At 39.3% G+C, this 25400-nt stretch overlaps 1 protein-coding gene across 1 annotated transcript in view; it reads left to right on the top strand.

Moving 5' to 3' along the window:
* Positions 1 to 25400, top strand: part of OCA2 (OCA2 melanosomal transmembrane protein) — a 101813-nt gene that overhangs the window by 52501 nt on the left and 23912 nt on the right. Inside the window, exons 11-20 of the mRNA XM_053455190.1 lie at positions 77 to 142; positions 2262 to 2318; positions 3298 to 3422; positions 7601 to 7739; positions 10015 to 10147; positions 14400 to 14547; positions 15357 to 15414; positions 15609 to 15717; positions 18266 to 18393; positions 21924 to 21983. Coding sequence (XP_053311165.1) covers positions 77 to 142; positions 2262 to 2318; positions 3298 to 3422; positions 7601 to 7739; positions 10015 to 10147; positions 14400 to 14547; positions 15357 to 15414; positions 15609 to 15717; positions 18266 to 18393; positions 21924 to 21983 — 1023 coding nt within the window. The remainder of the gene's footprint in view (positions 1 to 76; positions 143 to 2261; positions 2319 to 3297; positions 3423 to 7600; positions 7740 to 10014; positions 10148 to 14399; positions 14548 to 15356; positions 15415 to 15608; positions 15718 to 18265; positions 18394 to 21923; positions 21984 to 25400) is intronic.

Genomic DNA, 25400 nt, shown 5'->3' with positions numbered 1-25400 from the left:
GCAAATGAGTGTGTTTTGTATGGCTAATTGTGTATATGGGTTAACTAACTGGCTCAACATACTATCCTGTTTGCAGAGACCAAGCTTAGTGAAAGTGGTGGAGTGGATTGATTACGAAACACTGGCACTTTTGTTTGGAATGGTAAGCATTGAAGTTTTATTCTTATACCTATAATTTACCAATTGTAATGTCATAGGAATCAGGGGTCTTTAGCTGGGATCCCTGTCTTTCATGTTTAGATCCTTCTCGGGCCCTTCATGAATGGTCCTACAGAGCTCCCAAACAGCAGAACTCAATATTCAGGAGTAGAAAGCAATATAGGTCCTTTGCAGGGACTTATCTGCTTTTCACCCAATAAAGCGGACAAATACTAGTACTTAAAGTAGCTTATCAAGCATTTTACAGCCCTTTATTGGGGGCAAAACTGGGCCTTTTATACATAGTAGAACAATGACAAGGTAAACATTTTTTTTTTCTTTCAAGATAGATTACTGCACACCCTTGGGGTGGAGATAAGGTGGCTCATAAGATTGCCTCTCCTGGGGGATGGCAACCAATCGGAGAACTACCTGGCTTATCTCCACACCAAATCGAATATCCGCCAAACCCGATTTAGTCCATCATACTTCCACACAGTGAAGTGTGATTCATCGCACTAAAGTCCAATGGCAGTATGCATCACACCGCTCCAGCCAAATCTTAACATTGCTTGGCTTGTGTACAGATGATTGATCATGAAAACCCATTTAATGTAGATTCTATGCGTCTACTGCTTTGTGTCAGAGCTGCTACTCTTAGATGCTTCTATTTCACAGTAATGGCACTTACAGTGGACTGGGGCGGATCTAGCAGGGGAGCAATTTCATGAACCAACTTGTACCAAAGGTGGTATCCTATAAAAGTGCCATGTCATCTTAAAATGAAGGGTATATTCCTTGGAAATATTTTTACATTTTCAAATTCTCTTACAACTAATCTTTACCATGTGGATTAGCCGTTTAATTAAATAATGCATTTAATTGTGACACACTTTGCCGATACCTGTGAACTGCTAATTTTTGCTTGGGGAAAAACAGCTTGTAATACACAATTAACAAATTCATAATAGAACAGCATGAGGAATGCTTTTCTTTTAATTCTGATTGCATTAGTATGGAACTGAGAATGTGTGTTGCATGATTAATGCACTATTTACTGCATTCAAGCACCAAGTACCTAGTTTTAAACATAGAAAACTTTTAAAACTTGGGCAATGGATGTCTGACCATTTCTTAAACATGACAGAGTAATATTATATTGAAAAAAACATAATCCTTGCAACTGCAAATGTACAATTTTAATATGTCCATATAGTGTGATATTTTATGATACTGGTGGATGGGAATTAATTATGATTAATGGTGTCGCTCAACTTAAACTATAATTTTGTGTATGATAGACTATAGGAATAAAACAGTTTTGATAAGCCCTGTAATGTTGATTGATGGTCTTTATGGAATCTGATTCTGCCGGTGTAGTGTAATGTCTGGGTTGGTGTTTATTTTTGATATTCTGCAGGGCTGTAAAATGACAGGCTTGTGTATATATAAAATATCAGTTATGTAAAATAGGAACAAGACTGATCTCTGTTAATGTAGTAGAGTGAGGTTTATGGGTTTGGGGGTAAATACCTTTTATAAAGCTGCTAGAAACAGGTGGAAAGAGACAAACTAGAATTTCCTCTTTTTAATTAAATCTGGCTTATTAATAGCAAATTACAGAATATGGTGGCCATGATAGTTAAGACAATACATTTTAGGGTGAAGGACCTACAAGAAAATCTTATGTATCTTTAAATTCCATCATCTCTGGGTGTAGGTCATTACAAGTAAATGCGCAAAAGATGACTCCTGACCCAGTCAATGCATTTCCTAATTAAATATTTTAGATAACATTTATTATTGCTGAAGCTAAACCCCTGGGGCAATCACTTTCTTATGCTTGATTTTTTTTTCCTTCACTAGGTATAGGATGTTGCAGTAATCATGTTTGCAAATTTAATTTCCAGCTACGTGTGATAATGTATACAGCTACAAGGGATTAAATGCATCTTTTTGGAGTTGTGATGCTCTGTAAAGAAACCTGAATCTCTGGTGTGGGAAAAGTTCCTTGTGGCTAGGGATTGTTGGAGTTGTTTCAGTAGAACATTTGGAGTGTACTTCCCACAATGCTTAACTTAACAAAATGTCTCTTTTTATACTATTATGTTTTCATGTTTCAGATGATTTTGGTTGCAGTGTTTTCAGAAACTGGATTCTTTGATTACTGTGCAGTAAAGGTAAGATATTTTCTTGGCTAAAAATCAATTTCTGTTTTGTTTTCTTGAACCTATTCTAAACAGGTGGGTTTAAATTGTTTTAAGAAATGCAGTTTGAGAATATTTCCCAAAATATGCATATATACCCTCTACTATGTTTTTGAATTATATTATCTCTGTAATGCTGGTTACGTTCACATTGCCAAAAGCATCTAGGAGTCCATAGATTTTTGGATCTAGTTACAGAAGAGTGGTCAGTCAGGTCTGTGCATCCCATAGGGCTGTTTTGTTTTAACATTAGCAAGGGAAAGAGGAAAAGTAGTGTAGAAAGGACATATACCCCACTAGGGTTGTTTAATAATCCCCACCCTACCATTCACAGGGTGACTTAAGAGAGGAGACAACCATCAGCCCCCATTTGGCTAGTAATGGGTCCTGTGAACCCCTGTTTTTTGTGAATTTGCAAGCGGTCTGCTTTTTTTTTTCCCAACTTGAACACATTTGCATACCGTTAAATCTGAGGCATGCGAGTATATGCAAGTTTTTTTTTTTTTTTTTTTTTTTTTTTGCCAGTGCTAGATGGAGCTGGACACAAGGGAGTTGTTTTCAGCGGTCATTTAACTATTCGGGCCAATACTACCAATGTTTTTCAGCAAGAAGGGCTGAACTAGCCCTGTATAATGCATAATTCAATATATTATACATGGACAACCAAGCTCTTCCTGCAGCAGAAGCTTTCTGAAGTTGGAACTTGATAATGTATAGTGAAGTCAAGGAATAGACCCCTTTCAACTCTGCCTTAGTAAATAAGTCCCATTTATTTTCTTCATCATTGGTAAAATAACTGGTTTTAACTGCTGCAATCTAAAATGTATGTATAACTTATTCAATACAAGAAGTTTTGAGAACGTGGTTAAATGTAAGGCACAATAAATAAAATGTATCTACGTTTTTTTTTTTTTTGTTACATACATGAATTAACAATTTTATTTTTAATTAGGCCTATCAACTGTCTAGGGGAAGAGTGTGGCCCATGATAATAATTCTGTGTCTCATAGCTGCCATTCTTTCTGCGTTCTTGGATAATGTCACAACAATGTTACTTTTCACTCCAGTCACGATAAGGTACTGTTTACAGGATTATTACTTTGTTACATTTCTGTTGTTTTGTGCCTTTTTTTGTGCAATCTGTATAATCATCTTCTAGATACTTTGTTTATGAAGTAGGAGCTATGTGAAACTGCTTTATAGCAGGATTACCGTATTTGCTCTGAAAAATACCCCTCGTCTTATAATCGGGGTCGTCTTATAATCAGACTTCAAATAGGTCTGACTATGAGATGACTAAGATCCAGATCCCCCGCCCCACTTACGGTGCTTCTGAGTTCCCGGTGTGTAGCCGGGGCAGTGTGTAGATGTCTATGCGATTTGCGTAGACAACTTACGCTGCAGCCGGAAGGAGGTGTGGCTAGCAGCGGGGGTTGACCTTCCCCGGCTGTCAGAGATCAGAGTTCCCCGCACTGGTGCGGGGAATTCTCTCTGACAGTCGGGGAAGGTCTGCGTGATGGACGCAGACAACCCCCGCTGCTAGCCACACCTCCTTCCGGCTGCAGCGTAAGTTGTCTACGCGAATCGTGTAGACATCTACACGCTGCCCTGGCTGCATGACAGGGGAGTCAGAAGCACCGGTAAGTTTGGGGGGGGGGGGCGGGGGAGTGTTAAATGGGGGGCTTAAGGCATTTCTGGAGGCAGAGTGTTCTATGAAATGCCTTTTAACCCTCTTAATGCCACTCTGCCTCCAGAAATGCCTTTTAACCCTCTATACGCCACTCTGCCTCCTGAAATGCCTTAAACCTCCCTATATGCCACTCTGCCCCATAATATGCCTTTTAACCCCCTTAATGCCAGAGTGACATAGGGGTATAAGGCATTTCTGGAGGCAGAGTGGCACATAGGGGGTCAAAAGGCATATCATGGGGCACAGTGGCACATAGGGTTAAAAGGCATATCATGGGGCACAGTGGCATATAGGGGGTATAAGGCATTTCTGGGGCAGATGTGCATAACTGGGGGGGCAGGTTGGAAAATAGAAGGAAATAAAACAAAAATATTTTTCTCAATCGTAGCTTTTATTAAAAAGAAATAATTTACATGAATTAACATTTACCGGTAAAACTTTTTTCCTATAGGGTCGTCTTATATTCAGGCTCTTTTTTTCCCTAAATTAGTATTCATTTTTGGGGAGTCGTCTTATAATCAGGGTCGTTTTAATCGAGCAAATACGGTAGTAGAGTTTAATACGATAGGGGAATTTTAACATTCTTCAAAAGGTTATATGTATCTCCTGAATTTAAGATAAGACCAAGGACAGTAAGGTTTGAGGGTTTTACAGCAGGAAAATATGGGCAGACAAGATGGAGTAGACTGGTTCTTATCTACTGTGAAGGTCTGTGTTTCTATGATTGGATTGTAAGCCGGAGGCTCCTGGTATGTGATTGCTCTTGGAAGTTCTCTTGGGGCAGCCTCTTTAATATCTGGTATGCCCTGTCACAATCCTCTCCTTATTGGCAAGTTTATGGAAAGAGAAGAGCCCATATGTAGGCTATAGAGGTCTATATTGCTTATTGATATCTGTGTTTTTATTATTACCCAGTGTTTGTTTTTCTATTTGTCTCTTTGTACCAAGGTTTAGTAACCCCTTCACGTCCAGTGACATACCAGGTTCATCATGCCCAAGTGGGCTCATTGGTTCTGTGACGTAATAAAAAAATAATGCCCTCACATCGCCACAATCGTGGCCACCCAAGCCCCCCCGAGCCTTTGACCGATCCTACACAAGTGATTTTACAGGTTCAACACTCCCATAGGCAGCTTTGGGGAAGGGGGCTGTTTGTTGATTGGGTTCCCACACAAGTATGGAGACCTGCCACAACTTTCCCTACTGCCTGATTGCTCCATGAGAGCGACGCTACAGCATTAACCCCCTCAATGTTCAATACCTGTTTTGTACGAGGGTACTGGTGCTGCTGGTCTGCCTTTTTTATATGAGACTGTGCTTAACAGGGTAATATCTCAGCCTCCTACGTAACTGAATCAGACCATTTATTATATGAAAGCAGCCTCTGCTCGCAGACCCAAGGCAATTTGTTTTCTCTGTTGCAGAATGTCAAGATCCATACAGTTCTTTCTACTTTAATGCTATGTATTGACTTTATACACAGGCACACTGTCTGGCTAAACAGTTTTATTTTCAGCATTTCATGCTTGAATTTGGCTACCCTCAGCTCTTTGTACTAAAACTCCTATGATCAAGTTAAATGAATTGCTGTTTAACAGTGGGAGCATGGTAGTTTTGCTTAAATGCCAATAAGTTGATTGTAACTGTACATAAAATTGCTTGCCAAATCTAATCCATTTGAATAGGGTGGCAGGACCAAAGACTGATTCCATTATGTGCACATTTGTGTGCATATACACTCACTCCCTCACTCAGCCCCTTACCTTAATCGTAACTTTGCCTCTGGCTTTGAGCAGCCTTGTGTTTAACCTGCTATGTTCCTGCCTCACCAAAACTGACCATAAAGGGCTGGTCCAACCTGAGATTGGCCCTTTCTGAACCATTTCAAACTGGCCCAGGTGCAGCCAGCCCATGTGTACTGTTGTGGCACCCCCCCTAATTGTAGCCTTCCTGCATCATAACAAGCAGCCTCCTTGATATCATCTCAAGCCAAACTCATTTGGACCACTAATACATGTTTTGTATAATTATGCATGTTTTACTGTATGTGTGCTTAATATGTAATTTGGTGACATGTAGATATTTACTTTTTTAACTTCACGTTCCTTTGGGTTGTTTTTGACATTGTTGCCTGGCTCTCTATCCGATCATCTAAACAAGAATGACAACCACTGAAATTAAAACCCAGCTTTTATATCAATGCCACATGGAGAAATTGATCCTTTCCCAAGAAAGAAGAACTTATGTACACCAACAACATTGGGAAAAATGGATCAAAATACTCCAAGAGGGAAAATTAGATTGATAATATGTTCAGTCTTTGGCATATTATAGTTTTTAGCCAGAAATATTTTGTAATAATATCTTAACTGCTACATAATTGTTTTAATATATGTAATGATATTTATTCTATTTATTCTAGTATTATATCTTAATTATTTAGATACATAAGTATCGGATCCAATATATGTCCTGTCTTGTATATGTAAAGTCCTTTTCTGTCTTTTTCCTTTATATGGTAATATATGTGCCAATTAAGGTAAAAATGTTTAAAGTTTTTTGTTGTGTGTTTTAAAAAACAATAATAAAAAATATAAATAAAAAAAAAAAAAAAAAAGAATGACAACCACTGGAACCCCTAGTGATCTAAATTGGTGAGGCTTAATCTTCAGATAGATGTGGGATAAGGAAAAAATATACAGGAATAGGTGGGGCTCCCTGTAAACCCCTAAACACATGATGTTGAAGACCCTGCCTTGGTCAGTAAATCTGCTAATGCATCTAATTTCTATGTATCAACTATGGTACTATGAAATTACTAAAGTCGTATTGTATGCTAAAATAGAGGAGAAAGTAAGAAAAAGTTCTGTTTTCCAAGAAACCCCTGTTTTTATTTACTTCCATATAGCTATCATTAGAACTGATTAACCAAAATCGGTTTTCGCTTCTGTGTTTCTGTGTGTAAATAAGTCTGGAGAATTGGAATATTTACAATGTATACATTATAATTGCCATAAGGATCAATACTTGGCAGCATGTTTGATTTTTAACCATCGTTTGAAACGTAAATATTCAGCTCATGCAACGTTTTGCTTTCATCCATAATTGTTTTGTTAGCCTAAGATTTGTTAATATGAAAGTCCATAATAGTCAATAATAACTTCAAATGGCAACACTGAACTTGCGTGCTAATCGACAAAAATGAGCGCTATCTACACTGTTTTTCTTAACTGTGGGATTTGATGATCTTTTACCCAATGTTTTGGTAGTTAAAAAAAGGTGCAGTAGGGATTTGTAACTACTCTCATGAGGTAAATATTTACTTACTTTAACGGTTTTAACATACAGTACAGTTAAGAAAAATGGGTTTAATAAGCCCGAAATCAGACAAATTACTCTTGAATCCTTGGCACTGTTAACTACCAAGGCAACCACATTTATAAGGCATATCAGTGCATACAAATTAAAGCCAGTTTCCATTATTGCAATATACCGGTAATTCTGTATTTCTTCTTTCTCACTAGTCTCTTTATGTTGGTTATTTTTCCCGACTTTCTAAATGTAGATTATGTGAAGTGCTGAATCTTGATCCAAGGCATGTACTGATTGCTGAGGTAATATTCACCAACATCGGAGGGGCTGCTACAGCTGTTGGGGATCCACCCAATGTGATCATTGTCTCCAATCAGGAGCTGAGAAAAGTGGTATGTATGTTTCCTTACATCACGTGGAACGCTAATGTGAGCTACTGCTCGCTGGCAGTGTGTATCTTATGTGATGTAAAACGATTACTCACACTATAGGGCAGGGGTGTCCAAGTTTTTTCTGCAGTGGGCCACTTCATCAGAATTGTATACGTGCGCGGGCCACACTCATTTTTCACTGTGACAAAAAATATGGCCTTTAATAAAATATGCAGATTAAAATAAAGTAAAATGACACAAAACCTTTACTCTTCCTCTCACTGATTTCTGGGCCTAGAAAGTTTTGCGACTACAAATTCAGGATTCCCTAGATTTATTCTAGGGATGAACTACAATGAAAATTCTGGACCAAAACATTCAGGGTTCACTTAGCCAAAACCGAAAATGGCCCCCACCTTTAAAAATAATAATAAAAACTCACATTTTTAATAAAAGTAGGTAACACACAACTGGACAAAATTAGCAATATGACTTGGCAACCAGTAAATGCTGGCAACCCAGGCAACCAGTAAATGCTGGTACCTAGGCATGATGGGACTGTGCTCGCTGTGATTGCTGTTAGCAATCACACTCCTATCATGCCAAGTCAGCCAGTACATGCTGGTACAGGGTGGCTGTAAGTGATGTGCAGACCCCATACTGCTGGCAGCATCACTACAGAAGGGGGGCAGCTAACTAGGTTTCAGCATGTACTGGCTGACTTGGCATGATAGGAGTGTGATTGCTAACAGTAGTCACAGTCCCATCATGCCTAGGTTCCAGCACTTACAAATCCATCCAGTAAATGCTGGAACCTAGGCATTATGGGACTGTGATTGCTGTTAGCAATCACACTCCTATCATGCCAAGTCAGCCAGTACATGCTGGTACAGGGTGGCTGTAAGTGCAGACCCCATACTTCTGGCAGCATCAATACAGAAGGAGGGCAGCTGGCCAGGTTTTTAGCATGTACTGGCTGACTTGGCATGATAAGAGTGTGATTGCTAACAGCAATCACAGTCCCATCATGCCTAGGTTCCAGCACTTACACATCCATGCTATCACACACACACACACTCATTTATTCATATAATCATTCATTCACAGATTCATTCCCTCAATCACACACACTCATTCAAACACCCTCCCCACCCCCTTACCTGCTCTGCAGCTCCTCGATGCCGCTTACAGACTTCAGCAGGGGGCGCGGCCTCCCTCTGCCTTCTCTGCTAAAGCACAGAGGAAGTAGGATGTCACGTGAACTCCGCTTCCTCTGTGTGCAGTCCAGAAGACCCTCCCACAAGTAAGTAGCAGGGCTTGAGGTGCGGCTCGCGTAAGATCGGTTGCCCTGGCTGCCGATCTTACGCGGGCCGCACCTCGAGGTCTCGCGGGCCGCATTTGGCCCCCGGGCCGCATGTTGGACGCCCCTGCTATAGGGGATACATTTACTTCTGGTCCTATAGTTATTGCATTCTCGGTACTATTAACAAATTCCAAATATATAGTCCACTCCTATAATAGCTACACATAGTACACTTCTCTAGGACGCCTGTTACTAGTGTGATTTACTGTGTTTCCATTGCAGTATAGTGGAATATATGTAAAGTGTTAAGGAATGTTTGTGCATTGCTATTAGTGAACTTGCTATTTGTGGGAAATTATTCAAATATTGTAGTGCAGGGAAATTATAATGTACCTAAAAGCCACAAAAATAGAGTGCTTTCATAAGAATGACATGAATAAAGGGATTAGCTTGAATTATTGGCAAAATGTGTTTGACGTGATCAAATAAAGTTCATAGCGTAATTCAAGTCACATCAACACTAATGATGCTTATAAACTGGCCTAATTAGCAAAATCTGCAAAAAGTAGCTTTAAGTAAATTGACTTAATCTACGATAATGGTATGATAATTAACATGATTTCAAATTTGTCCAACACTACATTTTAATGCAGTTTTAAGTGTTTGCAGCTATATAAAAAAAAGTATTTAGTTCTAGTTCACCTGGATGACAAATATAATTGCAAAACTGGTAAAGATATGTTTATTGGCAAATCTAAATTACATTAGCTTGCAAGCTTTCAAGACTACTTAGGGCTCCCCATTTAGGCATGTAATTTTGATGCTTCAGATATATAGTTCTAGGTATTTAAAGCTAAAAGGAAACCTACTTAGTTCATGTAGATGGCAGACCTATAGTCATCTCAAACTAGACCTTTCTGTATATGAATGTGTGTGTGTGTGTATAAAAAAATATATATATTATAAGAGTAATAACTTTTGTTCTTTGCCCAGGGACTGGACTTTGCAGGTTTTACAGGGCATATGTTCTTTGGAATATGTCTGGTTCTGCTGGTATCCTTTCCTTTTCTCAGGATTCTGTATTGGAACAAAAAACTCTATAACAAAGAACCCAGTGAAATTGTTGGTAAGTTTTGATTTGCTAATCCATCAGAGCTATCGGTGTCAGAAAATTAAGTATACGTTGTCAAGGCAGACAATGCAAAGTACCTGAAAATCAAATCCATATCAGAAGATGTTAATGTTTAATAGAAAAGATATAAAAGAGGAACCCAATGGGTAATAGCTCTGAATCTTCAAGGAAAAATCCTTCTGTGCAAAGTTATGGCCTACAAAGCCTAGTTCTAGACAATTGAAACTCATTTTGTATTTGTTTTTTTTCTTTGTTGGGTTTCCATTCCCCCTATTTTGTAGCCCATCTTTGCACTTAGTTACATTATGTCTGTTTTAAAAACGGGTACCCAGGGTTGTGCGGTATATGCAAAGTGAGCTCTTACTATTGACTCATTGGATAAATATATTCTTCTCATTCTTATGACACAATATATTACTATTCTTGAAGTTGCTGGCCGATATTCCACACTGTTGCTATGTGTCGTCTACAACTTTTCCCAAATCCAATGCTAACACCTCTTAGCATTACGCTATCAGGCATTCCTGTTCTAGCTGTGTAATGGTGCTTTAGCCATTATACACGATCCGTTGGCAGGAAGCCAGTGATACTGGCTTCTGCTGATAGGGGAGAGTCCACGCTGGATATATCTGTACATAAAGGACATTGTCACGATCCGGGACGTTCTCGTCCCGAACCGCAGCGGAGCCATTCTCCCGAGTACCCGCGGATAGCGGGTACTCGCCACTTACCGTCCCCGGTGCCCAATCTTCGGTGCCCGCGTCCGGCGGGCACTCGTGGTCTGCTGCTCCCCATGCTGCCCCTCCAGAATAGGGGGGAGTAGCACGCACACATGCCACGCCCCCTCCCTCTCTCTATGCCTCAGTGGAGATCACGCTGCACGCACAGCTCCACGTCATTAGCTGGGGGCGGGGCTTGCAGAAGTGGCAAGTTTAAAACCTGAGCACTGACACTCAGTCAGTGCTCGGTTGTTGTTCACAGCTGAGCGGTTCCCTGCTGCATATTGCGTTTACTCCTGATTTGGTTTGTTCCTGGCTATTCTGATATCTCAGGCTCAAATAATACAAATGTGTAATACGAGGCCTACCAAACAGGTGTAAGCATGCAGCAAGAAACAGTGTATTGGCTGTACAATGTATACAAAAAACAAAAACTGTCTGCGCTTCTTACCCTAATAAAGTTGGCAACATATTTGAGGTTGTTGGCTCCTCATCAGTCTGGTTGCAGCTTGCTGTCCAGGGGTTAATAGGGAGGAGGTTTAATTGCACCTCCCCCAACACATTAATAAGGTTTTGGTAGCAGTATAAACTGCTTTGTGTGCCCACTATGTAGTTGGTGAGAGTAGGTTCTCACCCTATTGAGAGTGTGCCTTGACGTGGCGGGTGAGCTTAATTATGCTTTGGCCAATTCATATAACCAAAACCTCTCATTTATATTATGTTTATATATTTGTTGCCAACTTTATTAGGGTAAGAAGCGCAGACAGTTTTTGTTTTTTGTATTCTGATATCTCCACTCCTGACCAGGCTTGTCTGATTACCCTCTCGTTGCTGACTCGGCTTGTTCCTGTTTACTCTGATTTCTCCACTCCTGACCTGGCTTGTCTGAGGATCCTCCTGTTGCTGAACCATTGCGTTACTCCTGACTACGTTACCTTCTCCAATCCTGACCCGGCTTGCTCAACTATTTTTTGGACTCTGTCCGAACCGTTCCTGTTGCTACCTTTCCTGCATACTGGATTCCTTACCTGCATTTACTAACAGAGACATTACAGACATGTTCCTAATGTTTTATGGACATACTGGAACGTCCATAGGGTAGTGAAGGTTAAAGACTGAGTTGTTAAGGAAAGATTCTACATCTGAACAGGTGGAGTACCTCAGGGTTCTGTCTTAGATCTGTTTTTTTTTTTTTTTTTTTTTTTTTTTTTGTTAATGATCTTACGGTGGGTATTGAAAGCTGCATCTGTTTTCGGAAGACACAATTGTTATAATATGCAAAGGGGTTAGGATAAACTGGGGGACTTTGCAAAATGGCAGATGATATTCAATACATACCAGAGTTATGCATTTTGGACAAAATATAAAAACGTATTTGCATTGATGGCTCCCTACAAACAGATTGTAACCGCATGACCACTGGTACACCGTTATAACAGAAATGGCCAAATGCGTTATTGGGAATTACCTTCTAGTAGGTGTAAATGTTGACCCGATCAGAAGGTATTTGAAAGAGATACCCTGCTGAAAATGCAGCAGTACAGGGGAAATCAGAGGTAGGAGCAAAGTTTTCCTTCTTCCAAGAAATAATAAAATGACTGTACAGTGAGCTCAGTGATGCCATTGTGGTATCACTGATATGTCATTGTGATATGTCACAGAAAACGTGCAAAAAAAGACCCTACCACTACAAATAAAAAATATCCTTCATTACCCCCAACCCTTTTAAGACACTATGTGGTAATATGATGTGGACTTCTAGAACATAGGAAACTATGTATGTGTGATATTACTGTAATTGGGGAATTTTTGGAGAGCATACATTGGAATACTGTTTAGCAGTGGCACCTACTGTGTAGAAGAGATCCTCAGTATAATGTTTAAAAAAAGCCCTTTTCTGAAATGTTTAATTTGTGTGGGTGCTACAAACACAGAAAAGGGTAATATTGATTATGCCAACATATAGTAAAAACGGCAAAAAATATGGTATTTAGGATGCTAAACACCTTTAGTACTGACGGTGTTAAGCCATGACATTATGTGCTAAGCAACTAATGTAGAACCATATTAAATGTCTTATCTGCACCCTTATTTTTTTCTGACATGATCAGTTCTTCCTAAAATCCATGAAGATGCCTGCTATATATATTTTTAAAATCTTTTCCAAAATATAACAGATGTCAAAGGTCTGTTATTATCTGGCTGAGATCTTAATGCCTTTTGGTATGGCTAAAACTTTTGGGCATCATAAAGAATTATTGAAGATCACAAATAGTAGACTAAGCTCCCCAGGTACACCATTTCCGATGGTTACTGCCATTTGTTTTTGAATATAAAAAGTAATAAAAAATTGGAAAATTGTTTTAAATGGTTGAATGGCCCATTAAGTGAACCCATTCTACTGATTTCCATGCATACCTTGCATTAGGAATCCTATCCCTCGTAGACCGAAATAAACTTTACAAAGACTTCTTGAAACAAGCTTAAAACTTTCTACTAAGGTGCTAAATTTTTCAATAAACTCGAAACAGTGGGATCAAAGGAGTACAGGTGTAGATCATTGGTACAAATTGTTTGAAAGCAACTACAATCAGCTTCAATCAACAAAAACATTTGCAACTAGAGTTCTGATTAGCAATCAAAACCTCTGCTGTATCAGTAATAAGAAAAAAGCAAATTGCATCTGTAACATTTCGTTGCTGATTTTCTGGATTTTTTTTCTTTTTTACATTCAGAAACTTAACCTCTTCTATTTATAACCAGTCAGATTTAAAATGTTTAGTACTAAAATGATAAAATTGGACATTTTAAAAAAGTTTGAATTATCCTATCTTCTGCTTGTGTAATGTAGACTTGTACATTTATATGCAGGCACATGGAGACATGACTTTTTATTTGAAGCTGAATAATTATGGTCTTTGAACTCAAAAAGATGCACCTATTACATTAAGAAAAATATAACAAGATTAGTGTATATTTGAATGTTAACGATAAACATTTATAGTATTCCACAAAAGTGGAACTAGGTGGTGCTATTATTAAACCCAATTGACTGGTTATTGGTAGTCCCCTAAATAGTTGGCATATACATAGCCAACATTTTTGAGGCTCTGGCTCCTCATCTGTCTCTGTGATAGTGTTGGTGTTTTTTAAAGTAAACTAATGTATGAACCATTGAATAGGTACCTCTCAATGTTTCATTCAGAGACTTTAATATACTTTCATATAATGTTCAAATGCCGCATAAACAATGCGGAGCAAGTTTATGCATCACTTTAAGTCCCCCTTAAGCTTATATTTGGAACTGGATTGAAGACTTGTTTTGATATCACACCCTAGAAAACAAAAGGGCAGTTGGTTAAAATAGCAGCATATTTTAAAAGTAAAAATCTCTTCGTTTGTCTTGCCAAATAAAGTACCCTATTTTTTTTTTTATTTTTTTTAACATCTGGATTTAATACTGTAAGCTGTTTTATCTATGTATCTATCAAAAGTAGTTTTATTAATGCATTTTCTCTACATTGTAGAAATGAAACATGAAATTCATGTTTGGAGGCTGACTGCGCAAAGGATTAATCCTGCAAGCCGTGAAGAGACTGCAGTTAAATGTCTCTTAATGCAAAAGGTTTTGACACTGGAGAGTTTACTGAGAAAGAAGCTTAGGACATTTCAGAGGTATTGAGTAACAACTAAGGTTAAAAAAAATTAACTTCTAACTTAGTAGGTATTGTTAACATCTTTGAATGCTATGTCATGTCATCACTTAGATATCATGATGATGGGAGGTTTAATTTTGTGTAGTATTATGTAAGCACTGGATGAAATTTTAAGCAACACAGGTTTTGCAACAACAGTTAGATTTACAAAAAAAAAGTGCGTGGGTAGGGAGACATCGTGTGGAATGATTACCAGCAGCGTGTGGTTAATTCATTATTTAAAGAATTTAGACATAAAACGTTTTCAGCTGACCAACTTAACCATGCATGATGATGTCCCGATACCAGTAATCTCCTGTGGGAAGAACCTTGTAGACCCCTTATAATGCATACTAAGATCAGTGACTGTTCTATAAGTATAGTAAACACTCTTTGGAGCTATTAATTCACAGTCAATGTGAAATGGCTTGTCTCTTGCTAACTTACCTCCTTAAAAGAGGTTCAGTTTTAAGATACTCTCATTGCCTTAGACCGTAACCTGGGGAGGGGCATGTTTGAGGCCAGCCATGACAAAAATACATTTTTTATAGGTATGAGGTGACAATGGTTTACCCAGGTCACAAAGAGCCCAAATGTTTCCCCTGGGTTAATATGCTGTATATGAACAGGTGCTTTTGAAATTTGTTTTCCCTAGAATGTATAATATTCAATTTAATCCCAAAGGTAAATTAAGCATGCCATTGCAGTGTATGTGTAAAACGTCTAACATATAGGCTTACTTTTTCAGTTCACTGTCACATGGTTTTTTAAATGTATCTTTTCACTTAGGCAAATATCACAAGAAGATAAAAACTGGGAAACCAACATTCAGGAACTTCAGAAAAGGGTATGTCATATATATATATATTTTTTTAATTAAAGTGGTTTTCATCCAAAACACTGATGTCTTGCTGACATATTAAATATTTGTTTTCACAATCCAACATATGCACGACAGATCTAAAGTTTACAGTTCTGTAGTTCTAGTAAAAAACTCAAAATGATATTGTGATCATTACTGAAACATTTGTCTTTTTGCAGCATGGAATAACAGACAAGATTCTGCTTATCAAATGCTTGACTGTTTTGGGATTTGTCATTTTTATGTTCTTTCTCAATTCATTTGTCCCAGCCATCCACCTGGACCTAGGTAAGCCTGTCATATTAATGTAATCTTAAAAGGGCTGAGATTACCCTCTTTAATGCTTAATTTAAAGGGAAGTAGACTCAGTCTTATTGATTGAACTATACATTACACTGGGCCAATCAAGCTCACTGAGGTTGTCCCCTAATATTGTATAGTGAAACTAGAATTCTCTTAAAAACCCTTCTGTCACTTCGTTAATAAACCCCTCTGAAACATCTGACAAAGGTGCTGTAAGAGAGTAATTGATGTGTGGGGGGGGGAAGCTCAGGCGAGGGTGGGAAAAATAATAAATCTAATTCCTGGGGTGGATATGTGAAGAGTTGGTGGGAAGCAGTGGCACGACTGGCAGATGGAGGTTGTGAGACGTAAGCAAATGGCGCCAAGACAGCTGGTGGTGATTTTGGCATAAGTGGCTGGAGTTGACGTGGGCGGAGAGGTCAAGGTATGTGTTGTGTGACTAGCCACTGTGCTGTTGCCTACAAACATCGTTGCACGGTGTGGATGATGGCAGTGTACTATACCTGTGGCAGATTTTGGTATCAATGGTGACCTTGTGATCTCTGCTGCCTCCTCATCATTTACTCCTAGCCATTTAGTGGTGTAGCTTGTTGGTCCTCCAATAGTGGTTCTCTGACTTGCAAGATCTTCACCACTCTCTTGAAATCCAACCGCTTTTTCTTGATAGCCTTCCTTGACCTCTTGGCAACTACACTGCATTATCTATCTTCTATCTGATCAACAGGACAGGGTGCTCTCCACTACTTGGTCAACTTTTCACCATAAGAATACTTGATGTTACCTTCAGATGATTGAAAGTAATTCTCTTCCAGTCCAACATGCTGAGGTGGCCTGGGTTAAGCTACTGCTTTAGATGTGCCCCCCCTTCTACTCCTGTCTCCTCTGTTCCTCTTTCCCTCTAATCCCTTTGTTGTATTTTCCCAAAAGTTCAATCATAGTGGAAATGCAGATGTTTTATGCTGTTTTTTTCTTTTAGAAATTTGGATTGGTTGGAATGTGCTTTTGCAATTTAAATGATTGAACCTTTAAGCCAATTTTAAAATGATATTCTTACTAAAAGCATACATTATGAATAGTTTAACTCTTACTCTTTTATATTTTTATACAGCTCTGCCACATTTAAATAGGTACCCCAAGTAACTTGAATTAGTGAACTGATGTATTTTAGTCTAGTGCCCTTTAACATGGCAAACTATCTGCACTTTATCTCTGTTAAAAAATTATCCAAATTCCATAAACTTTGTACAATGCATATTAACAATGTATAATAATTTACTTTGCCCTACTTGTGTTAAATCACACTGCAACAGGAAAAAGCATGACAGAAAAACAATGATCAGAGACACATGAACGAATGCCAGAGGTGGCACACAGGCTAATCTCTGTGGTGTAAATGTTGAAAAGGGCCATTGTCTGACTGTAATCAAAGTAATCGCACCATAATAAAAACAGTTCTTGAGGCCTGCCAGGTCTTGAAGATAATCAAAATTGTTACAATTCTTTTTAATTAGGTCTTGTTCTCATGGACCTTTTTAATCTTTTTGCTGAGTAATAACATACTTATGTCTCTGGTTATCTAGTGGGTCTTGTGCTAATAGCAATTTTTTCTTTTCTTTTTTTTTCTTTTTTTTTCTTTTTTTTTTTAAGGCTGCTATTAAGAATCTAAGCTCCCTCAATGAGGGAGAAGGGTATGAAAACCATAAATATTTAAATTAGATTTATATTAAAGATTTAAAGCTGTAAACAAGTAGGACAAAAATAAAACTGAAAATGGTAGGATGTAGGCTGAGCGAGTTTATTTTCCCATGGATGCCTGGGAAATACTATCCCTGTCTATACAATGTCATATATCATTTAAGGTCCCTTGGGCTAATGCTTAATCTTTGATTCCAATTAGAGTTGTATGGGTTTTATTTTATTGTTTAACTGCTCTATTCTGTTTTCATCTGTCAAATGCCCAGGATTTAGTAGTTTTTCATTGTAGGGACAATATAATGTCCTATATCGCTCCACCAACAAATAATGCATATTAGCATACTTATATGCATTATGTACTTTCTGCAAAAAATAATGTACGGTCGGTTTGTAAAATGCACCAGGGCTTGTGTGTGTTTAATTAGGTTAGTGATGGTGCTGGTACTGAGAATATGTCATGTGTCCATTAGTAAGCATTGTGAGGATTTTGATCGAATGCAACTGTTAAATACAAGGGTGTTCTGATCACTCCCATCTATTTGCAAACATTGGTTAACGGAATACTCCAGCTATCATATGCACTCTAATGAGTATGATAGCTTCATGGTCTCTATTTTTGTGTTGCCCATTTTGCAAATGCATGGAAAGATCCCCCATATGCATTGTGACATTATAATAGCATATCAAATAATTTCTGCATGTACAGAAATGAATGTAGTTGCATAATAGCAGGAACGCCCTGTTGAGAAAATAAATGATTTCACTGTAACCCTTGTTATCAGTACAGGGTAGGTTAACTGTTTAATCATACTTGTTTTTTTTCCTTAATGCATCACAGGTTGGATTGCGATTTTGGGCTCTTTATGGCTACTGGTTTTGGCAGATATCCATGATTTTGAAATCATCCTGCACAGAGTGGAATGGGCAACTTTGCTCTTTTTTGCAGCACTTTTTGTGCTAATGGAGGTATGGTCTCAGAGTTAAAGATGTTCTATTTTTCATGCTGAGCGTTTGTTATTTTCAGAGGTCCATTCAATTTTGTCAGTGCTTTATGAGACTGTTTTTCATAGATGAGGATTCAGCAGGCACACTTCAAACTAGAACCCATGGCAAAGAAAGAAACCAACCCTATAACCTTGACAAAAAGCTTCCATTGTTTGCCTGCTAGATGTGGTTTCCATTATAAATCTGGTTTGAAACCATATCCTAGAGTGCCAAATAAGACCTGCAAAAGTTTTCAGTCAAAGCTAAATACACCACTTGGTCAAACTCTTGCAACACATTGGATAGATGGCCAGTCAAAACCGTGTTTATCAAAGTGCAAATTTTCCAACCATGAGTATTACCTTACAAGCATGCCTTGAGTTTGTTTGTGTTCCACCTGCAGCAGCAGAGAGCTGAACTGGCTGAAGCCTCCACCAGCAGGACTTAGTTATGCAATTGTGAGCCGCATAATGTATTTATTATTCAAATATATATTTATAGATTGTGTTTCCATATCATGTTCTTGTGTTTAAATGTACCGTACAGAGCATGGCATGGCAGTAGTTTGATATTCACAATTAAGCTGATTTATGGGGATCTAGGTCATCTCAGGATGGGATGGAGGGTATACTCATTAATACCTTTTACCTGGCAATACATTAAAACTGTGCAAGCATGGATCATATGCAATGAGAGAAACCTTAATGATTGTGTTTTAGCTTTTCTCTTGCACTACTGCATATTAAATACATGTACTTAAAGTTGAAAGATTAGGTGCATGTTCTACACATTAGAGAGTAATCACCAGGCTGGTTAACTTGATGCCACCCATTTTTTTTTATTTTTTTTTTGTTTTAGGCCACTGGCCTTAAATTATCAGGGCCAATTTTAACTACCAGTTCTGCTCTGGATATTATTTATACTTAGAATGTTTAATTAAGGATCATCTTAGGCAGGGTACAGTATGCTTTTGCTTCATAAAAATGCCTGCTTAATAACAGATTAGGACAATAGACCTGTGTTAATCAGTTGGACATGGTGTGCATAGGAAAAGAGACAGAAAACAATGTTATGAAACCTGCACCGGGCTGCAATAAATCATCGGTGAAAGAAAATGTTGCCTGGTAATTGATTTTACTTTTTAATTATTTTCTTGAGGCTAACATATGAAGAATACAGAGGCTTGTTTTGTTTCTAGGATTTTATCCCACTTGTTTTATAATTAAAATCAGATATGCAAAACACAAACCTTAATTAAAATAACTTGTAGATCTAAGGATCTGATGAAAGAATCTGAAAAGTGTAGCTTCATAAGTTAAACCTGAAGCATGAAAATAAATAACTTAGTTATCTTATAGCATTGGTGAGAACCCATAACAATGTCTTGTGAAGCCACATAGGGAACATGGTTGTTTTGCACGGATCGCTGTCCTTGTATGTATCCTTAAAAAACATTAACCGATCTGCCCACATACAAACTGATTTGTATGAGCTGAGAACAGGAATACGTAATGCAACAGGAATAAGAACATGTAAACAAAATGTGTATTGAGTCATGAAGTGGTCTGAATGATTCATCTGACCTTGCCTTTTAAGAGGTTCCAATTTGCTCCTGAGTGCAATTATACTTTTCATACCTTTTTTTTAATTGTAGATTTATTTAGATTTTAAGTGAGGGAGTAAGGAAATAGTGAAACTACATACAGTTTGTCCATTTCAGCATCCATGAAAATAAAAACATAGGAAACATGTTTGAGCTACTAAGAAATATAGAAATGTAATATGGTAAAATTTAAATAGCTGCATTTATGTTTGAGCATCTCTACGGCCACCTACACTTGGTAGATTTGTAACAATACATTTAATATTAATCCATATCGTTTGTTTTACTGACTTGAAATTTTACCCTAGATATTAGATTATGTCTTGAATATTAGGCTTGTGCCACCTTTACTTCTTCAAAATACTACAGCGATGCAACCCAAAAGCATTTATCGGATGTATCTCAAAGTTGTATGCAAATCAAATTACCGGTAATACCCAATTTGCCAGACATCCAAGTTTGTTGTACCGTATTTGCTCGATTATAAGACGACCCCGATTATAAGACGACCCCCCAAAATCAAAAATTAATTTAGGAAAAAAACAAAAAGCCTGAATATAAGACGACCCTATAGGAAAAAAGTTTTACCAGTAAATATTAATTCATGTAAATTATTTTTTCATGTTTAATAAAAGCTATGATTGAGAAAAATATATTTTTTAAATTTCCTTTTATTTGCCAACCTGCCCCCCCCAGTTATGCCACTCTGCCCCCAGAAATGCTTTATACCCCCCTATTTGCCACTCTGCCCCATGATATGCCTTATACCCCTATATGCCACTCTGGCATATAGGGGGTTAAAAGGCATATCATGGGGCTGAGTGGCATATAGGGGGTTAAAATGCATTTCTGGAGGTATATAGGCATATCATGGGGCTGAGTGGCATATAGGGGGTTAAAATGCATTTCTGGAGGTCCAGAAATACATTTTAACCCCCTATATGCCACTCAGCCCCATGATATGCCTTTTAACCCAGCATGTACTGGCTGCCTTGGCTTGATAGGAGTGTGATTGCTGTTAGCAGTTTGATATATATATATATATATATATATATATATATATATATATATATATATATATATATATATATATATATATATATATATATATATATATATATAATCTCAAACTGCTAACAGCAATCACACTCCTATCAAGCCAAGGCAAGCCAGTACATGCTGGAACCTGGGGATGATAGTAGTGGGATTACAGCCTCCCTATGCCATGCTACAACCCCCACCCCCCTTACACATCCATGCTATCACACACAAACACATTTAAATACTCATTCATTCCATTAATCACACATACTTCACACATTAAACACACATTAATCACACATACTTACCCAAAAACCCTCCCCCACCCCCTTACCTGAACTGCAGATCTCTCACTCGAAGACTTCTGCAGGGGACCGGCTGTAGAGCAACTTCTCTGGCCCCGCCCCCAGAGGAGGGAGGGGGAGATAGAGCTCTGTGAGGACGCTGCAAGCTTCCTGTCCTCCTGCTTCTAACAGAAGAGACGCTGCTCGCGACCGGTAAGCAGCATGGCCCCAGCAGACATTTTTTGGGGGGTCTGAGAAGACGACCCCGATTATAAGACGAGGGGTATTTTTCAGAGCATTTGCTCTGGAAAAAACCTCGTCTTATAATCGAGCAAATACGGTAATTTCTGTTAGAGACTTCACACTACCTGAATTAAAGAGCACAATAAAATACTTATAAAGAGTAGACAATTTTTATTTAGGGACTTATGCCTTGACATGGGGGGGGATACAATTCTTGTTTCTGTTGTATTATACTAAACCTTTCCTAATGATACTGCAGCTATATCCAATTGCACATTTATTTCAATTAAATGTAATATATAATTTATTACAAATCTAATTGTAATGTTTATTTCTCTTAGGCTCTGGCACATCTGCACTTAATAGAATACATTGGGGATAAGACTGCACTTCTTATAAAGGTAAAATTGGATATCTGAAATATTAAAACCCTCTTTTCACTATACCCTACCAATGAAATTCCTGGCAATCCTACTGATGTGTAGGGTGTCAGAAATGGGAGATATTTGGGAAAAGGGGATTCCAGGTGCCGACACACCTTTGTCTAGGGGTAAATAGCTTGAATAATCACGAGAAAATGCTTCTTTGATAAGGAAACTGAGGGTTTTATACTGTGATGAAACCTATGAAAGGCTAACACACACAGGGTTACATTGGTAATGAAGATGTATGGTAACAAGGATGTAACAGAGATGTAAGTAACTGCAGCAAGAATGTAAAGATTGTAACAAGGTATTGGGGGAGACACACAGTTCTTATAGGGACAATGACATCACGTTTACAACATAAGATCAAAAGCCACACACTAAACAAAAGCTTCAGTTTTCTTTTACAGATTCTGTGAGCATGTGAATTCAACTGGCCAAATGTTTAGTTAGGTCAGATCACTTTACCTCATTTTACACATATGACTAATGTATATTTTTAATATAAATGTTATAATGCTCCCTAAGGTGTCTGACATAGTCTGCATGCTACCTCTCCATAGGGGGATCCTAGTTATATCTGGTACCTATATAGGGATAGTTTTTGAATTTTTGAAAACTTGGTTCAGTGGTGGGAGGACTTTATCAAATGTCAATTTATAAAAAAAAACAACAATTTTTTGTTATTGAAAAAAATGGCTAAAGTTGCAGGGATTGAGTAGGAAATGAATATAGATCATGTTAATGTTGATTAAAATGAACTCATGTATTTTGTCTAACTCCATAAGCAACCATTACATCTTACTACTAATATAACTGTCCCCCTGTGCTTTCCTGTGTGCATGTCCCTTTATAATTGGAGATGGCCTTGAAAAAGTGGGCACAGTTTTTTGCATATTAAGATTCTGAACAGGCAGATTTAAACATTCATCAAAGGCTTTATGATTACCCTGAGCATTTAAAATGTCTGCTTGTATATAAAACTGTGACCGAACCCTCCATCACTGGGGCCAATGGAGAGGCCTGAGAACCAGCCTCCTCCCTACCAACTATGGGCCCTGGGTTTGTAAAGACCAGGGAGTGACAGCCATTGTTTGTTTAATGTCAGACTCTTCTCCCCCTCCCCATGGTGCACTACTATGTTGTATAAGTCCGCCCAGGCTAAGGGAGCACAAGTCAGTGGAGGTAGTCTGTCGGACTATCCAGCTCTGTGACATTGGCGGCAGCGGTGGGATTGCTTCCTAGTCTGAGGGACATTCCAAACCACCACTGGGATCTATCTCCAGGAAAGGCAATGGAAGTAAGCTATGCAGAGCTGATCCAGAGGAATTGTACCCATCTGAAGCTCTGGACGGATATTATCCACCTGGAAATTAAGTGCAAGGGGAAAAGCCTCCCAACCTTTGAGGAAAGGTTCTGGCTCCAGCGGAAGTTGCTGATGCTGTTCTTGGGAAAGCAGCCCAAAGAGGAACGGGTGACTGAGCTGGAGGTTGCTGGTCCAGACAGAGCTGAGGTTGGACGATGGATATCTGGCTCTGCAGTGGTACGCAGCACAGCTATGCCGGGGGCTGGAGGATAAAGATCCCACAGAGGGCTATGGCTTTGGTGGCCCAGGATTGTTATTGGAAAGTATAGAAAAGGATCCTGCCTTCGAGCGTATTGGAGTGTTGTGGGGGAGACCTCCAGGGGCGGAGGATATCCCATACGTGCCCGACCTTTGGGCTGACTTGGATTTTTTGGTCACACAAGATTGGGAACTGGAACAGGCATATCAAGAGTTGTTCGACCATGATCAACAGTATGCCCCAGTGAGCCTGGATTTTATGGAGTGGTCATCTGAGGGTGTTTACCCAGTCTCCACCCCTGAGTCACAGGGATACTGGGCAGCTAACCCAGATCCAATACTGGAACTGTGACTTTACACCACAACTGGATCCAGAGATTGTGGATTTAATTGATTCAACATCTGAGGATGTTGATCTGGGAGAGCATACAATAGGCTTCCTTTCCCAGCGGAAGGAAGAAAGTTTTCTGGGTGTAGTGGATGGGACTATGCTCAGAAGAGCTGCCATCAGGGCGGAGTGCCCCTGGCCTTTGCCTGCTCCCTTCCCTGTTTCCCAAGCCTGACCACTGCAACCTTGTAAGGTCCAGCCACTGTGGTAGTGGATGGGACTGTGGTCTCCACACCTGAGTGCCTGGAATGCTGGACACTTGGCCCAGATCCCCACTCCCCAGCAGAAGCACTGGCATCAGGGCAGAGTGCCACTGGTCTCAGCCCACCCCTCCCCCTTGTTCCTGTGTTTGACCGTGATGCTCCAGCAGTGCCCGCTCAGACCACCCAAGCCGAAATACTGGCAACAGGAAAGAGGCAGGAAGGCCCCTCTCTACCAGCACTGGAGGTCCCCGCAAACCTCATAGAGCTTTCTCCAGGTCCGAGCATAGCTGGCCTCTGCCCTCCCTCAGAAGTCCCTCCACCAAAACCAGTACTGGGGGACATATATCCTATATAGGAGAATGAGACTATGGCCACCACATGTGGTCCCCAGAAATGCTGGGTAGCCTGCTCAGATCCCCAACACTGGATTGAAGGGGGGGCCCTGCCAGGAACTGAGAAGACTCCAGAGAGAAGGTGCAGTTGGCAATTCTCTCCGGCGGCAGTTATATTTTTCGGGAGGGCAGAGGTCAAACGGGTGAGTACTTCTCTTGGAAGGACAGATTGTTTGGGGAACCAGTTTTGGGAGGGCATTGATGGGCCAAATTAGCGAACTACGGAGTCAACCCGTTTGGGGTCTCCTGGGTCAGTCCCATTCGGAAGGGGGAGAAGTGTGACAGGACCATCCATCACTGGGGAGGCCTGAGAGCCAGCCTCCTCCCTGCCAACTATGGGCCCTGGGTTTGTAAAGACCAGGGAGTGACGGCCATTGTTTCAGTTTAATGTCAGACTCTTCTCCACCACCCCATGGTGCACTACTATGTTGTATAAGTCACCCCCCCCGTTCCTCCACTATAGACATTTACCCCGGTTTAAACTGATTATGGCCAGTAATAGATAGTGGAGGTTGTGACCCCGTTGTACTGTTAAACCCTTTTACCAACCCGATTGTCTCTGGGAGGCAGATCAAGGGGGCGGTTTGTATCCCGATATCTTGATTTATTGTAACATGTGCTGTACTGTCTATATCCAGCCATGTATGTGAAAAATAACAAAACATGATTTTGTTTATACTCTAAACTGAGTCTCTGCTAGTGACTGGGAAACCGGGGAAAGAGTGTGTTGTCCCAGCCTAAGGGAGCACAAGTCAGTGGAGGTAGTCGGTCGGACTAGCCAGCTTCATGCCAAAAACATTTAATGTATACAGTTTCTATTAAATTATTTTAGGTATTATGGTTTAT

The sequence above is a fragment of the Spea bombifrons genome, chromosome 2 (assembly GCF_027358695.1).
Source record: "Spea bombifrons isolate aSpeBom1 chromosome 2, aSpeBom1.2.pri, whole genome shotgun sequence".
NCBI classification, from domain to species: Eukaryota; Metazoa; Chordata; class Amphibia; order Anura; family Pelobatidae; genus Spea; species Spea bombifrons.
Note: the sequence above shows the minus strand (reverse complement) of the source record. Positions and strands in the feature narration are given on the sequence as shown.